At 36.8% G+C, this 23,934-nt stretch overlaps 1 protein-coding gene across 1 annotated transcript in view; it reads right to left on the bottom strand.

Moving 5' to 3' along the window:
• The window catches only part of b4galnt4a (beta-1,4-N-acetyl-galactosaminyl transferase 4a), a 161,455-nt gene that overhangs the window by 24,261 nt on the left and 113,260 nt on the right, over positions 1 to 23,934 (bottom strand). Inside the window, exon 8 of the mRNA XM_015338450.2 lies at positions 8,811 to 8,889. Within this exon, the coding sequence (XP_015193936.2) occupies positions 8,811 to 8,889 (79 nt within the window). The remainder of the gene's footprint in view (positions 1 to 8,810; positions 8,890 to 23,934) is intronic.

Genomic DNA, 23,934 nt, shown 5'->3' on the forward strand with positions numbered 1-23,934 from the left:
ACTGTACATTAAAGTGTTCTTGTCGGTCTCCTTGTACTGCATTTGTTCCATCTGTTCTGCAGCTATTTGGTGTGCTCATGTACAGTACATACAAATTGTACATAATTACTCAGCCCTTTACAGGACATTAAAGCACAATTATGCATTGCAGTCATACATAGAAGAGAATGACAGGACAGCCTTACACAAATTTCAGCGCACTTATTGAAGAAAATCTGACGATACTAAATATTTGTTTTATACATATTGGTCTTTATTTTAATTTTCTTCTTTAACATGGAGAAAACGACAAAAAAATCAAAAATGGAACACTGGTATTGCAGTTCATTCCCTCTAAAACACAGATCACAGATCTTTACCATAACCTGTGGCTTCATTCAGATCCGTGCTCTTGACAGTGATTCTCAGATAATGCTAGTGTTCAGACCACTCACAGAGGGCAGTCCAAAAGAACAGGTTGCCATGGAAAACCTGCTGTCTGCAGGGGTAACCTGTCAGCTTTGTTTGGAGCATTAGCACAAGAGCCAGACAGACTTCATCACTGTCTTGTCCAAAATCGAGAGCTAGAAGCTTGAAAAGATCGGGACTGAAGAAATATACTTTTTGTAAACTAATTCCATATGAAAAACATTTCCAGTGTTGTTTTAAAGCCTACGGTATAAAACATGGTGGTGTAAGATAGCATCCGAGCTTAGTAGAACTCTCTCAAAGCAACTCTCAATGAAAAGAATTTGTTGAATAAATGATTGCCTGTGTTTGCACTTGCTAATTAAATTCCTTGTTTTTCAGTGCAGTTGACTGAGCACTCCTTGTGTCCCTGATGACGTTTGAGGCCTGTAAAGAGAGCAGTGAATGTTATCTTTGGCTCAGTAGTGGTTGACTTAAAAAAACCCTGAGTCCTTTGAATCTTTTCCCTCTGAAAATTGCTCTTTACAGCCTGGTGCTCTCCTGTGCACAGAAACAGTGACATGTTAGCAGCAACTTTAAGGTGAAGAAAACCATACATAGGTTGGGCAAAAAAATGGAATTGGAATTAATATTTAAGATAATTATGTATTACTATTAGCATTGTATGCATACAGAAAGATAATCCCTTTTGAATCAGATTCTACTGAATGTACTATACTGTATCTCAATCCACTGTACCTTTCACTTGGAATGTTCAGGTACTCTTGCAGTGGAACACTTAATGAGATCTCACTGTACACAATGGCTGCAAAATGAATCAGCTTGTTCAAACAGTGACATCAACTCAGAACATATGAAAAGGTTACAAAAAACCATCCAGGTTGTCTGGCTGTCAGTAGCTAATTAATCTGAACTAGCTTTTTATGACAATAAGGCTGGCTAGCTTTTTCCAGACTACTGCAACCCTTTGTGTAGGTTCTCAGTTTTTAATGTATAGGAATAAAGAGCACAAACTGTGCCGTGCACAGTAACGGTTCTTAACATATTTTGCTAACACTTTTGCTGCCTATTCAAACATTTCAGAAATAGAAAATTTCCAAAAATATTCTATACTGGTGACTGTTGGAAAAATGTTTTCATCTTGAATTATTAATTAAAATTGATAAAATAATTGAAATACATATACTGTTAGTGGCATGCCTTGTTCATTACAGCTAATGCCTTCCTGAAACTTCTCTTATTAACTGGATATCAAAGGAGAGCATCATAAAATCACCAATACTGTACAGTATACTGTATCTAATGAGATAAGCAGCAGGAACCTGAAAAAGATGGTGCAGTATTTCTGAAGTAGTTTACTTTTTTGCATAATTGTATAGAGTGAGTCAAATTATTACCAACACATTTAACCTCTTAAAATTTTAAATGACCTCTAGTGATGCAAAGAATGTTCTAAATATATGGTATAAATAATATGTAACTTCTCTGCCTTTACAAGCATATACTGTAGGTGAAGAAACCTAAAGTTAACAGCTACAGTATTTGTATTCTCTTTGGGTATCTGTGAATTTCTGTTATGAAGATTCTGTGCTATTTATAATATGACTCTTACTGAAGAATATAATTTTTCAGGCTTTGGCCTACACATCTGATTTTTTAAAGAGAAGCATTTCAGTCCATGAGTTCCCAGAATGTGTGTGTATTGTCCTTCTAGGGTATACTCATTCTTGGGCTAACGCAAAAAAGCATGAAGAGAACGAGGCATTCAGTCCATTGGTGTTAACGAATTACCTATATTTTCTTTGGATTCTGCAATACCACATTAAAAGTCCTCTCTCTCTCTGTTAACGTCAGTGTTTGGCAAAATGGCTGTACTCCAAGTGAAGGAAAAGTAGCATACTGTATATAATGTTTTCCCAAAATAAAATCTGGGTGCACAAGCATTTTGAGTACTTCAGGCTATGGGTTGAGAATGTGAAAACAGTATAAAGCATATTATATAAATAGACTTAGAAAAAAAACAGAGCACCCCCTTAATAATTTACTGCACTGCCTCCAACTCCCTTCATACTGAAGACTCACCTTAAAATTGGCAAGATAGTGATGGTGAAGATAGTGAAGGGAGAGCAAGCCCTTAGCAAAAGACCATAACAATGAGCAGAGAACACAATGAAGTCAATAGCACAGCCCAGTGAACAAAGCCCTCACAGACCTCACGATAAACCCATACACTGAATGAAACATATGAATCACAGCAGCCAAGCGAGCCTGCCTGACAGCTTGAGGTTTAGCTGGGAATATTTTCGACACAGGCCATCCATCCTCCACAGTTCACTGCTCTGCCCTCATGCCAGGTCACTCAATCGGTGCATTAAACTTAAAGCTTTAGGGTACAGGACCTCGACAGGTCAGTACCAGAGTTTCTCTTTGGAAGAGTGACCCCTTTAGATTCTGTATAAAACTCTTGTCCCACTGAGGTGAGAAACATCTGCAGCTCTGATCCATACACCTGATACAGGAAAGACACATGGTCTTTTGATTTACATTCTACCCGAGCTCTTCGCGACATACAGTAATTGAAATAATTTTTGACTTGTCTGTGTTATAATAGATGTTTGAGTACGGAGCTGCGTCAGCATGAGTAGGCTGCAAAGAAACAGATAAAGGTTTATTCTGTGCTTTTCCTTTCAGCGTGGAAAAAACCTTCACCTTTTCCTGTGTTACAACGCATACTGGTCTTGCTAAAATCATGGATTTTTAGGATACCTCTAAACACATAGCGCTGGTACTACCCGGAATGCTCTTTGATGAGCAGTAAACATCTGGGCCCTATGTGCCTCTGAGATACTGTCTTTCAAAACTCATACTGTCCTGTGGACAGAAAACTTTCATCAAGTGAAAGCTAAACTTCTAGATTGCAGACTCTTACTCAAAATTAAAAATAAAAGCAAATATTGTTCAAAGTTGTAGTCCAAAAGTTAGCTGTTGAATGATTCACTGTGAAGTGCATGTGCTCTTAGGATTATAAACTATAATGAGAATCATACCGCACTGATACCCTAATGCAAATTGAGTTTAATGAGTACTGTTCTTGTATGATGTGGCAAATAGTGTAAAGGAGAAGTTCAAACACACCAGGAAACATACAGATAAAAGGAAAGAAATCAACATTCAATATACGTCCATAAAAGAATGCCTTTCTCCCTAGCATTTCAGTTTTTATGCCTTCCGACACTGTAATCTCAGCTGAAAACAACTGAACATGTTGCAGACTTCAACTTACTGTTCAAACAATTATTTTATAGTTTTCAACGGAGCTGGAAAATATACTGACAGCACTTGAGTACTATGGGACCAATAGCCTTAAAATTGAAGACTGCTTGCACAGCCAGGAGACTAGGGTTTGTTAAGGCTTCCAGTATGGTAGATTATTTTAATAAAAAATCAATGTGTATACAGTACAGTATATAGAGGATACAGTATACAGTATATAGAGAAAGGCTACAGTGTAAAATATTTTCTGTTATCCTTAAGTATACCAAGGAAAACCACTTAGCCTTTAAATAAAACATCAAAATAATATGAAATAAAGATACAGTAAATGTGATGGACATATCAATTGCCAGTTATAAACCCTAGAAGTGATTCACAGCAGGTGAGAATACACACGGTAAACTATACCTCAACTAGTTAGGTTATAGAGAAGCCTTTCTTTGGTTGAGAGGAAGAGCTTATTTAACTCTTGATATACTTCTCTCAAAATGACAAAATAAATATGTAAAAAAAGAAAAACTATTTTTGATGGGTGGTTTTGAAACTTGTTATGTGGCTGGCATAATTTTGTTGGGTGTCGAGCCAAGAAAAAGACCAATATTTTACACCCCTGCCCCTTAGTATTTTACACCTTAAAATATTACTTTTACAGTACAGTAGCTGAATTTATTTATGGCAGGGGAAAAGTAAACGTACGCTTTAACGTACTCTTTCAATTGAATAAACAACCTTAAATATCTGACAAACATCAAATTAAAATTTAAATCCAGTATGTGAAAACCTTTTCTCTCAGCTGTGTTACCCTCTTTCTTATAGTAAGGACTGCAAAGCCTTTTTAATATAAATCAGTGTTTGTGCACTTTAAAAATAACACGTGCAAAACAACATGGCTAACTACTGTCCCTGCAGAGCTCAGGAACTCACACCAAGCTGATGCAGGTGGTGCTGCTTGGCAGGACTGTTTCTTGCAAACAGGACAGGGAGTAATAAAATAGCCCATTAAAAGTAAATGTGTTAATACAGGATAGCTAGATCTCTGAAAATCAGTCAAGTGTGATTGGAGTTTTTTTTTTAATTATTTCTTCACAAGCTGGCAGTTTGGAAATGCTGAATCTTAACACTCTCTCCCTGCATCTTTAGCTGTGAATGATCTTTTCATTCCATGATAGAACACATCCGTGGAATGTGTGTGTGTGTTTTTCTCCAGGTGTAGGCGTCATTTTTTAACGCATGAGAAGAGCTGCTGTTGACAGATGTCTGCAAACGTGACAACAACTGAATAATATGTCTGCACCTTCACAGCTATGTCAATTTGACAAAGACCATTTTCACGTAATTTTGGTTCATGTAAAAATACAATTTAGTGCAAAGCATACTATGTAATAGGTACAGAAAATACCCCTAATAGCACTGGAAAGGTATCTGTTGGTATACAGTATATATGGTATTCTCATTCGGTGTACTTCTTAACCCAGAGAGTTGTAGGACTATGATACAAGCTACCCAGCCAATTTGTTGAGCCAATAAAATGGTTTCTTTCAATAAATGCCTGGATGAGATCGTTAGATCAATTAACTTCTAACTACTAAATGGCCTAGATGGGCTAAAAAGCCTCCTGTCATTTGTAACCATTCTTATATTCTAATGATTAAAGGGTGGAGTGAGGCTATTTCTATGTAATGTCAATCAGCTGGGGGCAACAGAGGCAGGTTTGTGGAACTGCAAAGTATGCATGTCCTGGAAATAACACCTTTTTTATATTATGAGAGAGCTGTCTGGCCCACATGACAACTTTAGTTTCAAGGCAGACTAAAGCACCGTTGGTTTCTAATGCATTCAGTCAGTGGAGATCATGGACCATGAATTGTCAAGAGAGATAAATGCAGCATCATAGTACATGGTCAAGAAAACAGGGAAAAGTAAACAGAGTAAAATAATGTTTATGCGCTAATAACTTCAGATGAGTGTTGTTTGGTTTGTTAGTATTTCACACACACAGTGCACACAACAGTGGGTCACATTATAGAGATAATATTGACTTTCTATTTCAAGATATCTCAATATTTGCCTTCAGCTGATACTCCTGCACACCAGGGAGCTTTTAAAAAATAATAAAATTTACATTTTAATATTTCCTATTTGATGAGAATAAAGTACTGTGGTAGATCCATTTTAACTGCCTTAAAATGGGGGGAGTTAAATTATTTTTTAATGAAAGATAAACACAAGGCAGCAGGGCCTTCCTTAAAAGCTTCCTCTTCAAGAACAACACTTGAGATTAGTGTTTCTCTGCTACTACCAATTCAAAAAGCCTCAAGGGTGAGGTAAAATAGTCTCTGCTCCCCACAGCTTGCCTGGAGGAAGGAAGGTACTCTGATAAAAGGTGCCTAGGTTTCTAGAGTGCCACCATTCAAATCCTTAGTTCTGTTTCAAAACTACCATGGCAACAAGGTGCTTCTGAAAACACAAAGCAGGCTTAACTTCTGTGTCTAAATATACCCTAAAACAAACAATCACAAATGCACATACCCTGTACATAGTACAGTACATCATTTGATACTTCTGCTTCGCTTGTTTTTTAATACGCAGATGCCGGTGCATGATCCGCTGAAGAAAGAAGAAGAGGTAAGAAAATCTCAGGAGCTAACCTGGGGCTGTAATTCAGAGTCAAGAGGAAATTCTTTATCTTTTATTTAAATCCCTCCACATCTTTTTGACTGCTAATTTATTAATTTATGTTCTGTTAAAGTTTTCAATTTTTATTTCATTGCTTCTGGTTCGGGAATACTTTTGACTGCCTGACTCTTAAATGGGTTTTGGTTTTGGCACCTGACAATAGCAGAGCTTTTTACAGTCTCCTGTTCTGCATTAAGGTCAGCAAGTAAAAAGTGAGACTATTCTTGCCTTATTGATGTGAGAATGACATTTTCAAACTGTCATTACCCTTATACCTGAAATGACCAATGAATGTCTGGATCGATAAGATGCAATTTCTACACCTGGAAGCAAGCTTTGGGGACAGTGAAAATGATTTGCACTATAGTGCAGATGGTTAAAAACCTTGCTAGTTGTTTGGAAGATTACATAATGACTTGAGTCTGGTATTCAAAATCCCAAAAGGCTTTGGTCAAATCAGCTCAAATGTCATCTTCAAGATCAGAATTAATACAAAGACCCAAGGACACAAGAGGTCATTACATTTAGGAGAATTTACACAAACAGGAGTGGTTTCCTTTCAAGGAATTGTGGGAGTCTAAATGAATCTTTCCCTAGCATTGACCCTGGTGATTGAAACTAGTCCACAGGATCCTAGAAGAAACAGATGGAATTGCTGAGTCATTAAACCACTAGCAAACAAGCTGAATGGCCTTTAGTTTTTAAATGTTTATGTTCGTTTGCTGCATAAGATGAAAGAAAATCACAAAATGCTTTTTAAAACACCTACAGAGTTACAAGGAAGCTTTGTCAGTGTAGTGCTGTTGCTCTAAATGTATGTTGTTCTACCAGTAAGATCATGTTGCTTTTTTAAACACATGACAGTCAGAACGATAGAACTGAGTTAACTATGGCACTCTCAACCACAAGGTCATTACTTTTTACTTCCAGTAACGCATAAGAAGACAGGTGCTGAAGTTCTGTAACTATGTAAAGCTTTCATCTGGTAATAAAATGTGTTATCATTAATTGGAAGAAGACCATAAGGTACTAAAACCCAGCAGGCAAAAAGATGTTTTTCACATCATTTAGCTTTGCGTTTTAAATTTAGATTTCAAATGCAGTCTCTGAAAACAGCCAAACTCTGAAAAACGGCCAAATAAGAAATTGTTAATAGCTTTCCCATGCCCACGCTAATACCTTATATGATGTTTTTTTCACTTGTCTATTTGGAAGACTTAATTGGCTGGTGTCTGCACCCAGCACCTGTCTGAAGACTTATTTTGTGAAGCAAGAAACAGTTTAAATCTGTTCGCAGAAGAACACAATAACTACCTTGATGATTGCCTAGCACAATGTGGATCAGAACATCATATTCCAGTTCAAAAGCCTGAGGAAACCTTGTTTTGGACAAGGCTACCTGAACAAAAGTGGTAGGAGAGTATGGAACAAGCTACCCTGCCATATTGTTGAAGCCAAAACTCTGGCTTCTTTCAAGAAACAGCTGGATGAGATCCCTGGATCAATTCATTACTAGCAAATAAGCTAGATGGGCCAAATAGCCATTTGTAACTATTTTTATGTTCTAATTTACACTTCACATGTCCTGTCTAAAAGGAGAAAGGAAGAGATGACAACAGGATCAAAAATACACTTTTCAAGTACACAATGTTATATTAATGACACCTCATTGATAGTTTTAAATATGACGCAAAAGGTTACAGTTATACATTTTGTTATTCCGAATATTGAAACTTGCAGCTGAAATGGCAATATACTTCATCACACAAGGCAAGATCTTTTATAATGACAGAAAATACATATTTCTTCAAACTCGTGAAGATAACCTCTTCCCACATACTGTGTAGAAGAGTTCAAGGCCTCAAGCAACAATTTGCTGTAGTATCTAAAGTGTTGTAGCATAGCTTAGCTTCACTCAGAAAGAGTGAAAAAAACGTTATTTAAAACACTATAACAAATGAAGCTGAAGCCTTACCTATCAATGTAGAGTTCTGAAAAATAATACTTAGATTATAATTACATTGGAAATGTACTTTTAAATACATATATTTGTAAGATGATGAGAGATGTAACATTACATTTCTCATGATCCAGTTTCCTTGCCATTATTCTCTTTATTCCAAAATGTTCTGTGTTTGTTAATGTCTCCCTGAATACATGAAGAACAAAGCATTCGGGTTTCCTTTGTTTTGCTCAGAAAAAAACAACAAGATTAATGAACCCCTCAACGAAGGATTAGATCAAACAGGAAATTAACTTTTCAAGATATAGAAATGTAGTGCAAAGAAAATGAATATGAATAGCATTTATTAAAAGAAAAATGATTGACAGCTTGCTGATGGAAGTCAATGTTTATTTTCTTTAGTTTTCCCAGCTTTGAAAACGTTATTCTCTTTTTTGACATTGACATTAATTATAGCTGGGGATGTAGATATGGAACTAGAACTACTTACCCCAACCTCAACATGATCTGAGCCCTTGTCGTCTTGTTTATGTAGAACCTCAAAGTAGTAACGCCTCGAAGAAATAAGGCTGGTGAGGAAACAGAGAGAGGAAATTGGCTTTTGGATTCTGAATGATTCTGAAAGCTGACCTGCTACTGTGTGTGACTCTTTTTATTTTGTACTGTCTCCGAATTGGGAACGTGTGATGTACAATGCGCTTGAATTTGAAGAATTTTGACAGGCCCCTTCTTCTTACACTAGCAGTTTTAATTCACGTTGTCCTGCTTGTTTGGAGAGAACTTCTGTGCCAAAATGGTTTTGACATAAGGTTAACACAGGCATCAGCTTAGCCTGTGGTCCAGTGCATGTCTATGACTGACTGACAGAGAAGCATTCATGACTTGCAGAAATTCTCTCTAATTTTCTAAAAAGGTCTCAAAGGCAGAAAAAGGTGTGAGGGAGTAAAGGGGTTCCCAAATGCAAATGTATCCTGCATTCTACTTTGCATACAGATTTTGTCACATTGGAGCCCGTTTTTACTGTACAGTATATATTCAAAGTTTATATCAACAGCATGTTCACCATAAATACTGGTACACAGAAGTGGAATTGGTAAAGTTAAAAATACAAGGTATCAAAGCATTTTCTCTGAAAAAAATACACAAAAGATGTCTCATTTAATGATTACATTTGTTGGCAAGGCTAGTAAATAGTGCTCACTGAAGAGAAAACAGCACTGCCTGCTACAGCTTTAATTAGATTTAATTCCAATACAAAGATTTAATCTCCTCAGGACTCAACTGCTTATTCCACAATTATTCCAACACAATTTCCCATAAAAATTAGAAGGCTTAAAACTACCATCATACTAATGCATATGTATGTTTTATCAAGAAGAGTTAGAAATTAATTAAAGAACAGTAGAATGAGCATCACAGTCTTTAAGATGCATTTTATATATACTGTACATGCACTGTTAAGAATTACGGAAAAACTAAAACATGACATAGTATTGACATACTGTAGTAAATTAAAAGGACAGCTACAGTATGTTTCACAATATATGTACACATACAGTATATGTGGTCGTTATAATGCTCGTTTTAAGAGTTGCATCAGACTACAAGACTGTAAGACATCAGCCCTGATTGAGCTGAAAGGCTTGGGCACTCTGGACAGGGTGCAGAGCTTATCAAAAACATGTCTAGTGAAATTGCTCCACATCTGTTGTAATCCGCACTATTGGTCCCTAGCTACTCTACACACACCATTTCTTACGGCAAAAAGCAAACAGCAATCAATACAGTGGTGTGTTTGTGTGCTAATGTCAATCTTACTTCAGGCAGAGAAGCAACTGTCTGCTAAAAAAATGGGAAAAGTATTGGTTTGGCTGAACCAACTGAGGCATGGAAGAACAATGTTTTACTCTTTATAATGCAGATAAGGAGAGATTTAAGAAAAAGGCAACACACTTCTTCGTTTGTAATAAAAAGAAACATGATATTTATGTGTGTTCTATATTTTACTTCACACATAAAAGTCTTGTATATACTACAGTCCTTTTCATATATATGGATAAGCCCCTACAGATCTATGCACCAATAATTATGGTTTCATTCTTCAGAGGTCCAAATCTACAGACCACATCATTATTAAAGCAGATAAAGATACACTGCCATCACATAGAAAGGCCATGAAGCATTATGTACAGTATTTTCTACAATATTAACCTAAAATACAGTACATTCTCTGGTGATCTGTGGAAATATGATGTGTTAGGTAAGTAGCTCAGAGGGCACAAGTGAAAACGACATTGAAGTAGATTTAAAACTGAGAACAGGGGGTTGTGGGAAGATGGAAGAAGCTACCTAGCCATGTTGAGGACAATATTCTGGCTTTTTCAGAAAACGGCTGGATGAAATACTTAGATCAATTAGCTAATAAGAATTAAGCAGGCTTGATGGGACGAATGGCCATTTCTCATTGGTAACTTTTTTATGTTCTTACAGTATTACCAAACAAGAATGAAGGAGCGATACAGGAAAAAAAAACACTGAGCAGCCATGAGACCCAAGGGCTGCACTCTTTCAGTAGAGAAACAGAAGGCAGAGCAGAGCTGGCAGGGGAGTACAGTACTGTATGTATGTTGGGGGGCAGTTGATAGAGGGTAAATAATGTTATTCATATGAAGGTAAAATGCTTCTGAGCTTGTGAACCCAATGAATAATGGAAGGTGCCAGACAGATGATTTATTGTTATTATCAATCAGGTCACACATTTGTATTGCTTATACTGCCCACAACATAGATGCAATTGCCTGGTGTATGGCTGGCAGATCACTGTACAGTGAGTACACTCAAGATATCTCAGCTGTTGCTGATTTCTCTCTGAGGTGCTGTATTAAAACCAGTCCAGACTGCCAGAATATTACACAAGCAGGGATCCAGTGACTGGTAAACAGCTGAGTTGAGCACAAGTTTATTTGTTTGGGCTTTGTTTATTTCCACTGCCCTCTGCTTTGAACGGATTCCTTTGAGATGAGGAAACCCCTATCATATGGAACCATTGAAAAGCAAAGCCACAAAAAAACAATTGCAATAGTGAGGGTTTTGCGAGGACTGCCTGAGCACCGGCCGAGCTTTGCTTCTCCTTAGCCAGGGAGGGAGCGGTGTGCCAGTGTGTTGTCGTATTGTAGGGCAAGTCTTTTCCGCTGTGTACAACGACGAGGTTTTCCACTAAAGGGAAAAATAATAATTCCGGGCTTGAGCACCGTCCACATTCTCTTAAATAGCGAACCTGCCGAGCCTCCGGTGCTGTAGCAGTGCACTCCCACGTGCAGCGGAGTGGGGAGTGCAGTGGGAGGTGTGCTCCACTGGCACAACATAAAGGGACTAACTTTATAAAGCTAACTTTCTATTTCATTCCTGACTTTCTTAACATACAATTGGGTGTGCTCTATTTTTTTTTCATCTTTTGAAGTCATTTTATCATGCAAACATACATTTCCATTGTGCCTCCATTAAAGAAATAACCTTTCAGTCTGTTTAAAGGAAACGAGCTGGGTTAGACTCTAGAGAGTAGTGCACTGAACTGTGCAGCAATAATTTATTTACCTACTATCCCCATATCACAGGCCTGACTTGTTTTTTTTAGTATCAGAATGTACATTGGATAATAACAAACTGAGCAGAATAGACAGTGAAATCACACACACCCAGAAATAAATGGTACATACAAATGCTTCAATACAGATAAAATAAATGCATTCCAAAACTCATTCCAGATCTACTCAAAACTAAAAGAATTTGGCTAGGGGCTGCAACTAAAGTAGTCTGTCAGGTTGCACTGTAACACAGTTGAAAGGGTGTTACATGTGTTGAATTGAAGGAAAGTTAACCATACATTCATATATTTGCAATTCCTTTTTATCTACAGTCAGCCATGTGCCAATTAGGTTCTTGCAAGGTGTGAAGTGTCTGTTCACAGGGACCACCAGGTCTCCCAGAGGTGGCTGGTTAGTAAATGAGACTCTTGCACAAGATAACGAAAGGTCTCTCACATTCCCCCTCCTCTAAACAGTTTGTTGAGGAGCTTGCTCTAACTGCAGAGCTTGATGTTGAATCCCAATAAAGAATCTCGTCTCCTGGGTTGCAGAGATGAAAAGGGAATAACCTGAGCTGTCTTCTCACTAGTGAGCTATATTTTCAAATAATTACCGTCCCATCTGCATCTACTGAATTGGCATTCTTTGACTGTCTGCTCGGGTGCTACACAAATTAAAGCTATGGGAACATCTGTAAAGGGCTTTCATATCGTAAAGAAAACAAACAGTTGAGTAAACCTGTTCATTATTATGTTACTATATATGTATCAGCACACTTCTTTCACAAGATAATGTTTCATTGCTTTGTTGCGTTCCATTTTATTGATACTTCTCTTTCACATTCCCCATTTTTGAGTATCAAAATGTTTAAAGTTCACATCAGAGCCATCCACCGAAAAAGTGAAAACAACTTTTAACTAAGCATCTAAGTGTTTACATCACTAATGATAATACTAGTTCATAACCATGACAATCCTTGAAAGCCCGTTTATGATATTGGTAATCAATTGGATCATTCAGTGTTACAGTGTCTTTAGTGTCGACAGGAAGCTGTTCTCTATGAATGGAAGAAGATAAATAGTCTCTATTCTCACAGACAGGTATTCCATATTTCCGATATCAGAAAAATGTTTCAATTGTTGCCACTCATAGATGTTGTGCCATAAATATTCTGAACAGACTGAAATGCAAGCAATCACAATTTTATCATGCTCAAAATGAGGTGGTTTATTTTTAAAGATAATAACTTTACAGTAAATGCATATGCTTAGCATGCAGAACACATAAATAATATTTTGGCATCACATTTTTTCACAATTTTACATTTTATGTTTGGGCCATTTTTTATTATTACTGTCAGCAATATATCTATTATTATTATTGATAACATGCCTTCCTGTTATGACGGAAATAACTATAACACAGTTTGTTTTTATGCAATACATACTGTATGCTCATGGCTAAAATCAATTCCCAGTCTAAGTCTGAAAGAACACAACCCACAGATTTATAAGTCTGTAAACTGCTTTAACCTTCAAATTCCATTTCTTATGGAGTGAATTTGATTTTGGGAGTATGTTTGGATGCCTGCAGTAATTACATTATTGGGTTACCTTGGTCATGAAAGCCATGCAGGTTGTGGCCCCTTAAATATAAATAACTAAGTATGCTGCAACTATCATGATTTTGTCTAGTGGTGGGTTGTTCAGTGATGAATACTTAATCAATCCAACCCTATTCTACTATTATACAAAAAAGTTTCTTTCTGGTACTGATCTCTTCCCTTGCAGACTTTCAACAACTGTGTGACTCCTAAAACATTCAAACGCTTCTGCCCTCTCCTTCAGTATAAAACACGATATAGAACTTACATTTTTTAATAGAAAAAAAAGAAGAAAAATCTCCTTTCTCCGCATCCTTATTTTTTTCAACCTTTTTCCTAGATAATAAATTAGCATTGTAGCATCAAGGCCATCCATCTCAGCACTCCTGTCCTCAGCATCAATATATAGTATTGTAAGTTTCTCTTTTGTTCAATGCAACTGTCAACCTAAATGTTATGAACAAATAATTTCTCTAAAGCACTTCATTCTCAGCTCATTAGCAATGCCACCCCGCAACTTAATAACACTTAAGAGCTCCATTTACAAGTCAAAAGGTGTTTTTGTTCTTCATCAGTATTCAATCGTCACAGCTATTTTTTATTATTCATACACAGTACACTTCTATTTCTGCCAAAGCTAGCTTTCTTTCTAAGGAATTGCTAAGCTCTTCCAGCTTCGTGTATGGTTTTCTAATAAAAGTAATGTATATGTAGAGATCCGGGTTTTGGAAATGTGAACAAAATAAAATGAAGAATTAAACGGACTCCTCTGTTTTATCGATGCCCACAGCCAGAAGCTGCCCTCCCTGTGTCTGAGCTTCCTTCATTTTCCCCCTTGTGAATTGACACAAATGCCCGCCTGGTCTGTACCCTACCTCAGATCAGCTTCTTCTCAGAAATGCCAGGTGCAACATCAGAAGAATCTGATGGATTTTCTCTTCTTCTCTTATACAAAAGGTCAGCAGTCCACATCTAATAGATTTACCATGATGTTTCTTGAGCAACACTTTTGCCCCAAATGCACCAGGAAGAAAAAGCCTGACAGGATACATAGCTGAGACAGAAAGGAGGTAGAAACCTTTGATGATTTGTTGTTTGTTTTTCCTTTATTGATCCCTAATGTGTTATAGTACTTTACAACAAGAGTAGGTATTGATATTGGATGATTCTTCAACGCCTACTTATTGGATAATAGAGAATAAAGTCCCCAAATGTGCTGAGAAATACCTCTATGTTGCTAATAATTTCCACTGATGCAGGGTTAAGATACTCAATGCTGCTCAACAATTAAGTTGACTTGCCAATTATGAGCAATGACAGTTGTCCAGGACTTACTTATCATTTGTTTTGTTGTCATGACCAATGTTCAGCACTTGAGATCACTGGAGTCTTTTTTTCTGTGACTGGGAGAGAGTGAAATGAACTAGAACAGGCATATCAGTGTGTGTGGGAGGGTTCTCAGAACTTTATTTAGTAATTTAAAACTTAGATTTAGTAATATGTTTTATGTATCATTCATTTTTGGGAGACCTTCAAATCCAGTGAAATGAAGCAGACCACTTTGCCTAATGGATCATGAATTAATTAGTTATGCAGTACAAGGTCAGGAAAGCAAAGAGGAAAATAAACACCCTCAATAGAATCTTACAAATCACTGCTGTTTTACAGAACAATTACTGTTGCTCTCAATGCTCCATCATTGCCCTTCATTTCTGGTCTTACAGCCTCTTTTAAATCTGTCTTAAAGTATAAGACTGCAGATGTTGCAGTTAGTGTTTTATCTCATGAGTTACACGTAGAGATGTGCGTTATACTACTGAATCGCTTCAATTTGCATTAGCAAACTGCTAACTGCTGTACTAGATAAATAAAAGTCTAAAAACTTAGGCCAAGTGGTTAGTAATGAATTGTGTGCATATACAGTATAAATTAAATCCCCAAATTCACCCAGCATATAATCATTGTTCATTAACTTTTTTTCAAATCCAAGCCTTTATATGTACTGAGATTAAGAAAATACATTATTTGTTGTATTATTACTGCCTTAAGAAAATATGCATTTTTTTAACTTACTGTATCAACCATCATCAGTGGAAACCTTGATTCTGTTTGTCTAATACGAACAAGTCATCTATTTGCTCAATAGCAGAGAAAGATTAAAGCTGACCACGTATCCAGCCTACTCCACAGCTTGGTGTTAATAGCAGTTATTCCCCAGAACACTTGGACACAAAGGTAAGTAGAGGAAAGTGACAGTAGGTTTAATTCAGGACACTCTGTCTTGATTTTAATCTAGATGGAAGCCAGAGAAGAGTGGTGAAAAGGGCTCTGAGACCCCTTTGAGAATACGCATGAGCTCATATTCTCATTATACCAAAGAAGGTGGTTAAAAATAGATCAAGAATCCATTCTTTCTTCATTGGTGGGTTTTGTGCAGATGGGCTGTACTACTCAAGCATATAAGACAGCGACTTCAGGTGTCCTTTAATGAACTACTGCATACTGTAGTTTTAACTGGAAATGTAGCACAACTAGAAAGTATGGTAAAGATCCCTCATTATTGCTCCAACTGACTCATGTTTTTTAATTTCTTTCCCCAGTTTCAATGCAGATGCCATTCTCCTGTAGGGAGGGCCTGAGTTCATTCAAAAGGATGCAGGTTTAGCAAGTTGGATCAGGTCACTGAAGTGAATGACCATTGGGGATTGTTCTTCTGAGAGGAATCTTAGGAGCTCTTTTCATACCTCAGAAACTCTAGCTAGAAATTCACCACTTGGTAATCACTGAATAACGTGTTTCACTACACAATGATTCAAAGAGGCTAGAAGTAAGTGCATTGGCTTATATGTGATTGACATAGCACACCACATCATGTGCAAGGAACCATGTTCTGCTGGCCATCATCTTACAGCAAATAACTGTTGTCACCTCTAGAGAGCATCCCCACCATAGCTTTAGTCTTGTCCGTACAGATTTCCATACAAAGCTTGTTTGATATATACTCATCCACATTTTTCTGCCACAGTGTTCTTAGGCAGTGACAACGAATACAATAAGTATTCATGGAGGACCTCATCATAAGATAAAATACATATACAGTAGTAGCAACATTGCCATGTGTACAACATCAGTTACTTCATCAGTCTGAAGAGCGAACGACTGTACATAAATCTGTTTATTCTTCGTAACTGCCATATTACCACCATTCCTTCATGCAGCAGTGAGCCAAATTGACTCCCAGCTGGCCATTTCATCGGGGTATGAGAAATGGAGTTTATAACAAAAGATCGGGAGGGATGACAACAACCAAGCTCAATTGGACTCAGCTGTCAGTATAAATTAGCAATCGCTCCCGATGTCCCTCCCTCTACCAAACTCTATAAGTACCTACGTGATCCCCATCTCTCCCTCGCGTACGTCTTTTGCATCCCACCTCCAGCTCTGCAGCTACCCCTTGGTCACCCCGCATGGGGGTCTTGGCCTCCTTGTCCTGTGGCCGGGAGGTCAGCCCTCAGCCAAGCAGGTTAGGCCAAACATTCACTCCATAATACTTTCGTCACGCTTTATTCTTGGGTGTTGTCATTCCTAGTGAAACAAAAATAAGCAACATTTCCAAGATTTCAAGAAAATAAAACACTTAATCTTGGTGTTAAGAACAGCAATCAAGGAACAGTACCCTACCTCATTTAAATCTGCTAATAATCACGGCGTCTAATTTTTAACAGATTCTAAAAAGATTGCTATGTTTTATTCTAATATTTAGGATTCAAAATATTTTTAACTGAAACTACAATTTCATTTTTTGTCCTAATTTTCACCCTATATCACAATGAGACACATCTGTATGGTTTTCATTTTTGTAGTAAAGGTTTGGATGACAAATAACGGTTTGTTTTGAATCACACTTTTGCACATATTTTTAATTATTTCAGATTTATTTTATGAAGATTTTGTCAGCTCTGAAGGGTGGTGCTCAGATGTAACTACATTTTTTTCAAACTGCGATTATTGGTCTTTAGATACAGACTGGCATGTAAAAATATTCAGTAGTAGTTACTGGCCATTTTTTAATGTGCTAAAATCAGGAAATGTGCGAATTTCTCAGATCTAGTCATGCATCTAAATTTTTAAATATTTTGACTCTAGTCGTGATTTGCACTCTAATGAAAGTGATCTTGTTCAGATTCTAAAATATACAGTGTGTATATAAAATAGAAAAGAAAAAAAACAAATTTAAAAGTATACTGTATATCTTAAACCTCTTATTTTCCTATCAATTTGAGGGCAACATAACTGAAGGTATAATATTTAAAACTTAAACAACTTTTCTGCATTGTACCAAAATCCCCAGGAGGGGGGAGCATGCATGTAGCAAGAGGAAGATCTAAAAAAATAAACTCAGAGAATGCTTTTAGGTTACAAGCGTCTTCTGCCACTTGCACAGTGACCTGTGCTTTATCAAAGGTGACCGTACAGGAGTGATATTTCCTGGGCAGATCATTTTATAACTGGGGTGTTCATAATACACACAACCTTTTATTTGTAAGCGCTGACTGACATTTCTAACGATTTCCATGACAACCACTGGGGTGCAGCCAGTTGTGCAGGCCATCAGCACTGATGAGAAGTGACAGCTGGGATTGATATGTCAGTTTGCTGAAGGTAAACCCACTGTGCCCATCATTTAACAACAACCTACCTGTAAGAACGGGCCTGCCAGTACACAGGCAGACCTCTCACCTGCCCTAGAAATGGCATGATGTTCTGTCATCAGCAGCTCTGGATGAGACATCGGCTCAAGAGCGACAACTTAAAATATGTTCTGTTATCCAGAGGAGAAAAAAAAAACTGTAACACACTTTACAGTACTTCCTTACTATTTAATCAAGAAATTGAACTGGTAAGAAAGGGATTTTTCTAAAAGAGAAGCAACAATGGATAGAAAACATAACATATCTACATTGTGAAAAAGGCTCAACTGTCCATCATTTGGAATAGGACCTTTAACCTTCACAAGCTTTTGCTTTGGTCTAGATTGCTTGACTCTTTGTGTCAATGTCAGGATTTGTGGAAATGATGAAGTTGTCACTGCAATGTATTAGAATGATTCGGCACAATCCCTGTATGCTTTCGAGTAGGATGGAAAGACAGGTGGCTCACACGAGACAAGCATTAAAGACTAAGAAGAAGTAGGACTCACCCCCTTTTCCTTGCACTTGAACCAAGAGAACAGTGTGAATGTCTATTGTGTATCCGAAATATAACCCTTACACGAAAGCTCTGCAGTCTACAATGCAGGAAAGAAAGAAAAAAACTGATACTGTTCTGCATCTTTGTCTTCCTGCTGGATGAGCCTCAGTTTGATCAGACAGGGTTTATTTCTGACTTTGCTCCCTCTGTACAGCTCGCATTACAGAAAAGAAAGACAAAAAGGCAGTAACTACTCTACTCTACTCTAACTCTGTTACTCTAAATACAGTATGTTATTTATTTTTTTAAAAACGTCAAGCATTTTCAAATATTATAACTCTTTCCTTGATGAACATACGGGTAATGACATGTTAATTGCCTCCACAGCTTCATTTTCTCACAAATATTTTGAAAATACATTACTTATCCCTTTTCAAAAGCAGGAAAATCAATCTTCAGCAAACTACACATTTGACAAATGAAACCGTAATGTTCACAGCAAAACAAACATGTGGGGATGCTATTTCTCTGCCTTCCCTCATCTGACTCTTATAAAGAATGTCTCTTAAGACAGGTATTGCAGTTTATGCCATGCCAGATGGGCTGACAGCTGACATCAATATAACTGCAAAGCTCAAATGGTTTTTAAATATCTATCCTCCTTCCCCAAAGAGCTTATTTGAGTGTTACGTTGCAGCAAGTGAGATTTCAATATCGCTAGTGAGTTTCAGCCCAACAATTTTTTGACAGTCAAGTCATGTTTTTTAAATTGCTGCCATTTCTTTCACGGCTCATTACAAAGTTGTTTCCCTATTCTAAATCTGATATTTCTATAGAGTTAGCTGAAGTTTTGCTTGTCATTTTTTTGTTTTAAGTTTAATAGAAACTATTTTTTCTATTCGGAGTCTGTTGTTCTCTCGGCACCAGATCTTTCACTGCTGTCAAACTAACAAGCCCTGGCTAAAAAAAAACTGTGTCTGACAGCAGCCCTGGTGTGATTAGAGGAAGCTGGTGAGCTAACCCACACAAATGCACTCTCTGAGCGAAAAAAAAATGTGGAGGATGAAAACCAACCTACAGAAACCAGTGGAAATGAAACTTATTGATGAACCCATTTTGTTACTTAAACTCCAAAACTGAGGTCACCAACACATCATCTAGAGTATGTTTATATGAAAATGAGTAATGTAACAAAGTATTATAGGTCTAAGAAAGTTATCTGGGTTGATTGCATTTGAATGACTTACTGTACTATCTCAAATCAAGTTTATCAGCTTAACCATGTGCAGGACAACCACGTTAGTTAAGAAGAAGTTATGACTTTGTAACTGGGGAAAACACGGAAACACTCAGTTGACAGATTGCTTGTAGAAGGATACTGTGACAATGGGGTCAGAGAATTAACTTTCACTTTGTAAATAGTTCACCTGTGCTTGATAATTGATTGGAATTGCTCCTACGGTGCAATTCACACCAGGTGACTCACACCAGCTCTGATGGAATTCTTATTACATACTGTATCATAAAGATCTCAAAAGAAGATTGCTCTATGACATAATCAGAAAAGAAGGGACAGGGTTATAAACTCCATTCTTCCATCTATTTCTGCAAACACTAGGCTCTCCTGGGCAAATCCTGAGGTGAAGAATATCAGCACTGTCTTTCACTTTAATGAGGTGAATGTTTCCCTGATCTCATCTGAGTGGACTGTCCCATGACAGCTACAGGGCTTATGTGACTAGACAGAAATAAATTATTCAGGGAAAGTCATCTGGCTCTAAAGTGACCCCAACAGGATCTCTTTCTCACCTTGGGAGCTCCATGCTGGAATTAAGGGCTCCTTAAACTTCCTTTTATGCAAGTAAATGACTGTCCACCTGACTAGCTCACTCCACTTTCTCCATGTTAAACCTGCTAAAATTGGAGAGCACTCATGATGGTAACTGCTTGTAAGACTATAATAAAAACATATTTAGAAAGGCTGTGATAATTGTCTAGTAGGTATATTTTATCAGATCATTTTGTGCCTGTATCTTGTGTATGTATCCTTCCTTGAGGGAAGTTATTAAAATGAGTTGCTGTTATTAACACACTAGGATTAATGCACTGTTATTATTGCTTTTTAGTCATTCAAAATTATCTTTTACATTCCTTCTAATATATTTTTGTCTCTCAAGGCAACAATGTGTTTTTCCTATATGCATATCATTAAACTGCTGTGTGTTTTTTCAAAAGGGTGGGTGTATGTGAATAGTTAACTACATGCACAGTATATGAATACTTAAAGTAAACGTATAAAATACAATTACATTATACATTTTTAACTTTTCATATTTGCTTAGAGAACATTTTTCTTTAAGATATTTGTACAGTGACATTTAATTTACCCTGCACGTTGTCATTAGTGAATAAATGTACAGATTTTTGTTTTTCGGTAGCTTTGCTTGTGTAGCCTTAGATGTGGTGTGTGGTACAGTAAATGTCAGGAGACATGTTTGATTGACTGTTTTTTCCCTCTTTCTCTAAGATCTTGGCTTATTTTTCTTGCCACTCTTTGACCAAACTATCTGAAACATGCCTGTCTCATTACTGGAGACCAAGCCTTGTTAAATTATTTCATCTTCTCCCTACACTTTGCTATGACATAGGAGTTGAGGGGAGATAGAGGACCATTATTAATGTCATAAGGTAGCATGTTAAGGCTTTTAATTACTCTAAGGGTTTATCTCTCCTCCAGCAATTTAATCTAGGAATGACTTCTGTTCAAGAAGCTCACCATTGTTCATCAGATAAATTGCCTTTTTGTCAAGAGTAGTTGGAAAAGCTTTTTCATTGTACTGTAGCTTTCACAGCAAGGCAGGGGTAATGGCAATTCTGTAGCACAAGTGTGTAAACTTCATTGCATCGTAAGTAATATCTTATCTTAATGGACACTTTGTTATAGTTACAGGCAAGATTCTGAATATACTTATCTTCACCAATGTGCATGCCCTAAACCATAGAATTACAGTAGGTTAAAGCTTATCTTATCATTTCTACCAGACCTAAAATGCATCACCTAATCCAGGGAGGGAGAGAGAATTAACTACTGTATACTCTATACCCCATCTTACATTACTTTACATAAGCCTCTCAGTCCCTCAGAAATTGCCCCAACTGTCAGCCATTTTCGGACACTTATGATATTTTAGATCCGTTACATTTCCTTTTGTCAGCAGCAAGGCAATACTCTTTATCTTTCAAGTTCTGCAAACAATATTTCCTTATATACAAACATCTCCTTCCCTTGGTTTGTGCATGTATATGTCATGGTATAGTTACTGTATATCTGTTCATGCCCTTTTAATCCTAGAAATGAACTTCTCTATCCAATTTGACAGTTCAATCCATTACTTTTATCTGATAAAACTTTTAATGGTCTTATTTCCTCTCAAATTAACCTTTTCCTTGATATTTGAATTTTGACGTCTCCACTTTATGGAAGACAATAATGATCAGTTTATGTGGATAGATTATTTCTTACACCAGCCAATCTAATAAATGAAGCAGGCTATGCTTACCAATCCCTGGCATACCAGTAACCCCAACCATGGTCTTTATGAAGAAGTTCGGTAATTACAGTTTAACCAACTATCTAGTACATATGAAAAACATCTGCATTATAAAGTAAATAATACAATTTAAGAACATTGAGACAGGTCCAGCAAAGTCTTTATGCATCAGCTTTGCCAATCAGCCATTTTCTGTTCAAACCGACTCAAACTCGGGAACATCCACTATGAAGGAGCAGCAGATCAATAATGAATTTATTCCACCCTTCATACATCTAAATCTGATTCGGTTTTTGAAGATCTTGACTTTCTTTCTATTGATCCCCATTCTGTGTTTTTTCTGCATGAAACACTAATTAGGCTAAGATAGTCTAGGGTATTGAATTTACACAGAACGTCACATTTCTCAGTCCCAATCAATTTCCAATTAAATTTTATAAAACATTTATCCCACAACCTGGTCCTGTATTAAGATGTGAGTGCAATATTTCTTTACGTATCTTGCTCTTGCAAAACTTTGTGCCAAGCATGAATTATCATCCTATATCCCTCCTCAATGATGATGTTAGGAGTTTGGCTAAAGCCCTGGCTAGCTGACGAGAATAGACCGTTTCTCTGATTTGGCTGCCCACCCCATCCCCTCACTACTATGAGGGGTGACCAGGGAATTTTGCTGTAAGGGTGCAGATGTGGAGGCAGGGGAAATGCAAGAAAGATACACAAATGAAGCCCAGGGTGCAAGACTTATAGTATAATACAAAGGCAAGAAAAAGCATGCTAGATTTGGATCTAACCTTCCTCTTGAACATCTATTAAAAACTCCATCAAGAAGACCTAAAATGCTAGGAGTCTTGGCTCAAACTCCCAATTTGCAGTTTTACTACTGGTCAGCCATAATTTATCAAAACTATAAATGAATTTCATTCTCATCCGTTGGATACTGTGCCTGCTTTTTTTACACATGGAGGGAAGATTTTTTTAGTCTTTCCGTTTACCTAAAAAAAACAAAACTAAATGAAAGAAATCCCAACACTCCAACAGTGGTACAGTATACAGTATTAGTTGCTACTGTAGTATAGTCCATTAACTCTGTGTGATATGTCTGAAGTGCAAAGACTGTCTGATTCAAGGTGTTCCTTTAATTTCCCTTTATTTAAAGAAAAATACTTAAGTATAAATTAAATATTAATTGTACAAATTACTATAACAAGATTATATTAGGTGAAAATTTAAAGAGCATTTCATGATACAAACTATTATCTAATCAAAACATAAATGATCACTGTATTACCTGAAACTTTTGAAACAAAATTCAACAAAAATCTCACTGTATTCTTTCCTTACAAATGAACACTGTTTTTATAGACTTTATTCTGTCTATAAAAATGATGAAACAATGAAAGAAAAGATAATCTTATCTTGATTTGTTAAAAAAAATATGCCTTGAAAAAAGATTAAGTAAATTTTAAGTAACTTTACAACTGAGAAGAAATCTAGAAGGGAAATTAATCTTCAGCAATTTTAAGATGTACATTTGTCCAAATGATTTTATCTTCATGCATATAACAAGAATAACAGTATGTTACTTTACTGCTTTGACTTTTCCATTAATTAGTTATCATCTACAGAATCTGTCTATGAATAAACTTTTCCTATTCCCATTCTTTTCCTATTCCTAAATAATCC

Source organism: Lepisosteus oculatus, chromosome 21 (assembly GCF_040954835.1).
Source record: "Lepisosteus oculatus isolate fLepOcu1 chromosome 21, fLepOcu1.hap2, whole genome shotgun sequence".
Classification (NCBI taxonomy): domain Eukaryota; kingdom Metazoa; phylum Chordata; class Actinopteri; order Semionotiformes; family Lepisosteidae; genus Lepisosteus; species Lepisosteus oculatus.